Raw genomic sequence first — 2,748 nt, forward strand, 5'->3', positions numbered from 1 at the left:
TACAAAAACTGTGAGAACTTTTTTCACTACACACTTGAGCGTCTTGCCACCGATGGCGTTACTGGTACTAAGACCAGGATTAAGTTAAATATTTCTAAAACAAATAAATTTGACATAATCACAGATGCACTAACCATTTTATTGATTCATATACTTTGTATTTAATTTTATTATAAGTTAATTATAAGGAAAATGAGATATTAGGTGGTTAATAAGTGTCAGAAAAAATATCATTGAAAAATTAGTTCGGCCTGTTGACCGCTAGATGGTGATACTAATTCCGTGTCCATGAATCGAGCGAAAATGGTTGAATATGTAATGCAAAATTAAAATGTTTTGTAATCGATAGAAATTATTCCTTTCAACATCTGTTTGATAAACAGAAAAAGAAACGAATTAATTTTTAAACCTATGTAAAGAAGTTTGGTAGAGTTACATTTTAATTTCAAAACATATTTATAGGTTAGAAAATAACTGGTGCATATGGTGCATGTCTAAACGTGATAAATTTGTAAAAACCTTATACGAGATTATTTTAAGCGATCATTAAAATACTCGAGATGTCGTTCTTCAAGATAATTACACATTTATACCTTCATCAAGTACGATTCTTTTCTACAAATACTGCACAGATACCTTTAAATAAACAGAGAAGTTGTAGTAGACAAATTCTTCTATTACATGATCTTATTAGATCTCAAATAGAACCACGTAAAGATGTATTAGCGAGATCTGATGTATCAAAAGAAACGTGGGAAGAGCTGAGGAATACTATAATTAAATCAGGAGTGTGTAATCCACAGGTGGTGGACACAGCAGTCATGAAATGTTGCTGTAATAAAGACTTGGTTGATATAGGAATAAATTATTATAAATTTCTGGAGCATAGCGATCATAAACCTTCTGTAATATTGGATAGCAAATATTTGAGATTGTATGGTAAAAAGGACTCTTCGATTAACGAATCAGAGAAAAAACACATTCTAAATGTATATAAAGCTATGATAGAGAAATTTCCAATATTGGATGGTGAAACAACTGAGTCTTGTATTATAGGTTTATGTAAAATTGGCGAATGGAAAGAAGCTACTGAAATTATAAAACGTTTTCAACAATATGACTCTCAATTTCTTAGAGAAGGCTACAGTGTACTAATTGATTATTGCATTAAAAATTCCAACATAAAATTAGCAGAAGAATACTTAGTTCATACTTATAAAGTGTCAGCAGGGCCTTTGAAATATGTATATGATACATACATACAATATTGTCTAAAAGAGAAGAAAACATTTAATGAAAACATTGAGAAATTATTCAAATTCTGGGTGATGTACGGTATTATTCCACATTTAGATACTATAAAGGATTTGATAGATGCTTGTAACAGTGTTGGTTGGTCTGGAAAAAATGCAGTTATCCGAAGGTAAAGACATATTCATAAATATTATTAAATATATATTTTTAAAAATTTCATTCTTACTAATTTTTCTCTTTGTATTGTGCTTTTAGCTCAACATGTTCTGTATGTAAACAAAAACTATCTGTATTACCTTTATCGGAAGAGGAGTTTAAATATTTGTCTAAAAAATTACTTCAAAAAGTGTTTGTTGAGAAACAGTATCAGGTAACCAATCCAATGGAATTACAAAATTTTATGCAATTTATTGACAGAACAAAACCATATGATATAGTTGTCGATGCATTGAATGTATTATATTCGAATAAGTGGCATCAGAGATACAATATCGAGCCGGTGAGAAATTCTATACTTCATGATCTATTTTAATGCATCTTTAAGAACTAATGATACGTTTGGTATTAAGTTTTAAATAATTATTATTTTTATAAGTGATATAATGTGAAATAATATATATACATAATTTAAAAATAACTATTTAAGTATTTCTATGAATAATTTGAATACTTTTCAGTTAGTAAATATTGTTACACATTTTAAAGAACAAAATCAGAAGGTGCTTATTATTGCCAGAAAGCATGCGGAAAGAGATATGAAAAAGTTGCAATCAAAAGCAATTATTTTTCTTGTAACCAATACGTATGTATTAAAATGATGCATATGTCAATTACTGGATACATTCAGATATAATTCTATCGTTTCTATATTTTAGATCACACGACGATCCATTTTTGTTGTATGCTGCATTATCAAGTGGAAATCATACAAAAGTTGTATCTGGTGATTTTTTACGTCAATATAAGTATCTTCTTGAAGATAATAAGTTACGTGCTCTTTTCAAGAGGTGGCAATACACGCATCAATACGTCTGTACCAAAGACTTTAGTATAAAAGAAATGAATTTGATGCGCAATGCTACAGGTAGTAATAGTTTCTACATACATGCTGGAGTTCAAAAGAATAATACTTGTTGGCATATACCATTTCATCAATTCGAAAGTGACCTAGGACGAGTGGATAATGTAGATTATGACAGTTGGGCTTGTTTGAACATGTGTCCACAACATATTAATAGATAATAAAAACTATGATGTTATTGAAAAAAGGAAAGAATATGTTATAAATAAACCTACACCAAATTTAGTTAAGAAGCTTTCGAGTAAAACAAATGTGTTTAATTCGATTCTTTACTGTAGTTACTCACATTGATTTCAAGTAATTTCGAAATATTCTACAAAAGGATTCGAATTATGAATAAACTCGCAAACGGTTCAACGATGCTTCGCATACTTCTCTGCTTTGCAGAATGGCCCCTTGTACTCGAGCACGGT

The 2,748-nt window shown here is 29.5% G+C and overlaps 1 protein-coding gene across 1 annotated transcript; it reads left to right on the forward strand.

Annotated features, from left to right (window-relative positions):
- Positions 1-254: 254 nt before the first annotated feature.
- Positions 255-2,530, forward strand: LOC128887667 (mitochondrial ribonuclease P catalytic subunit-like). Its single transcript, XM_054143831.1, has 4 exons — positions 255-1,423; positions 1,510-1,753; positions 1,932-2,056; positions 2,130-2,530. The coding sequence occupies exons 1-4, from the start codon at positions 561-563 to the stop codon at positions 2,494-2,496; spliced, it is 1,599 nt and encodes a 532-aa protein (XP_053999806.1). The 5' UTR covers positions 255-560; the 3' UTR covers positions 2,497-2,530.
- Positions 2,531-2,748: the final 218 nt, after the last annotated feature.

The sequence above is a fragment of the Hylaeus anthracinus genome, unplaced genomic scaffold (assembly GCF_026225885.1).
Source record: "Hylaeus anthracinus isolate JK02 unplaced genomic scaffold, UHH_iyHylAnth1.0_haploid 11989, whole genome shotgun sequence".
In the NCBI taxonomy this organism is placed as follows: Eukaryota; Metazoa; Arthropoda; class Insecta; order Hymenoptera; family Colletidae; genus Hylaeus; species Hylaeus anthracinus.

What these genes read in the sequence shown, in the direction of transcription:
- LOC128887667 (XM_054143831.1), top strand. Translation starts at nt 561, where the DNA reads ATGTCGTTCTTCAAGATAATTACACATTTATACCTTCATCAAGTACGA. An exon ending in AAAAATGCAGTTATCCGAAG is followed by an intron (nt 1,424 to 1,509) that starts GTAAAGACATAT and finishes TTGTGCTTTTAG; the next exon opens with CTCAACATGTTCTGTATGTA. An exon ending in AGAGATACAATATCGAGCCG is followed by an intron (nt 1,754 to 1,931) that starts GTGAGAAATTCT and finishes AATACTTTTCAG; the next exon opens with TTAGTAAATATTGTTACACA.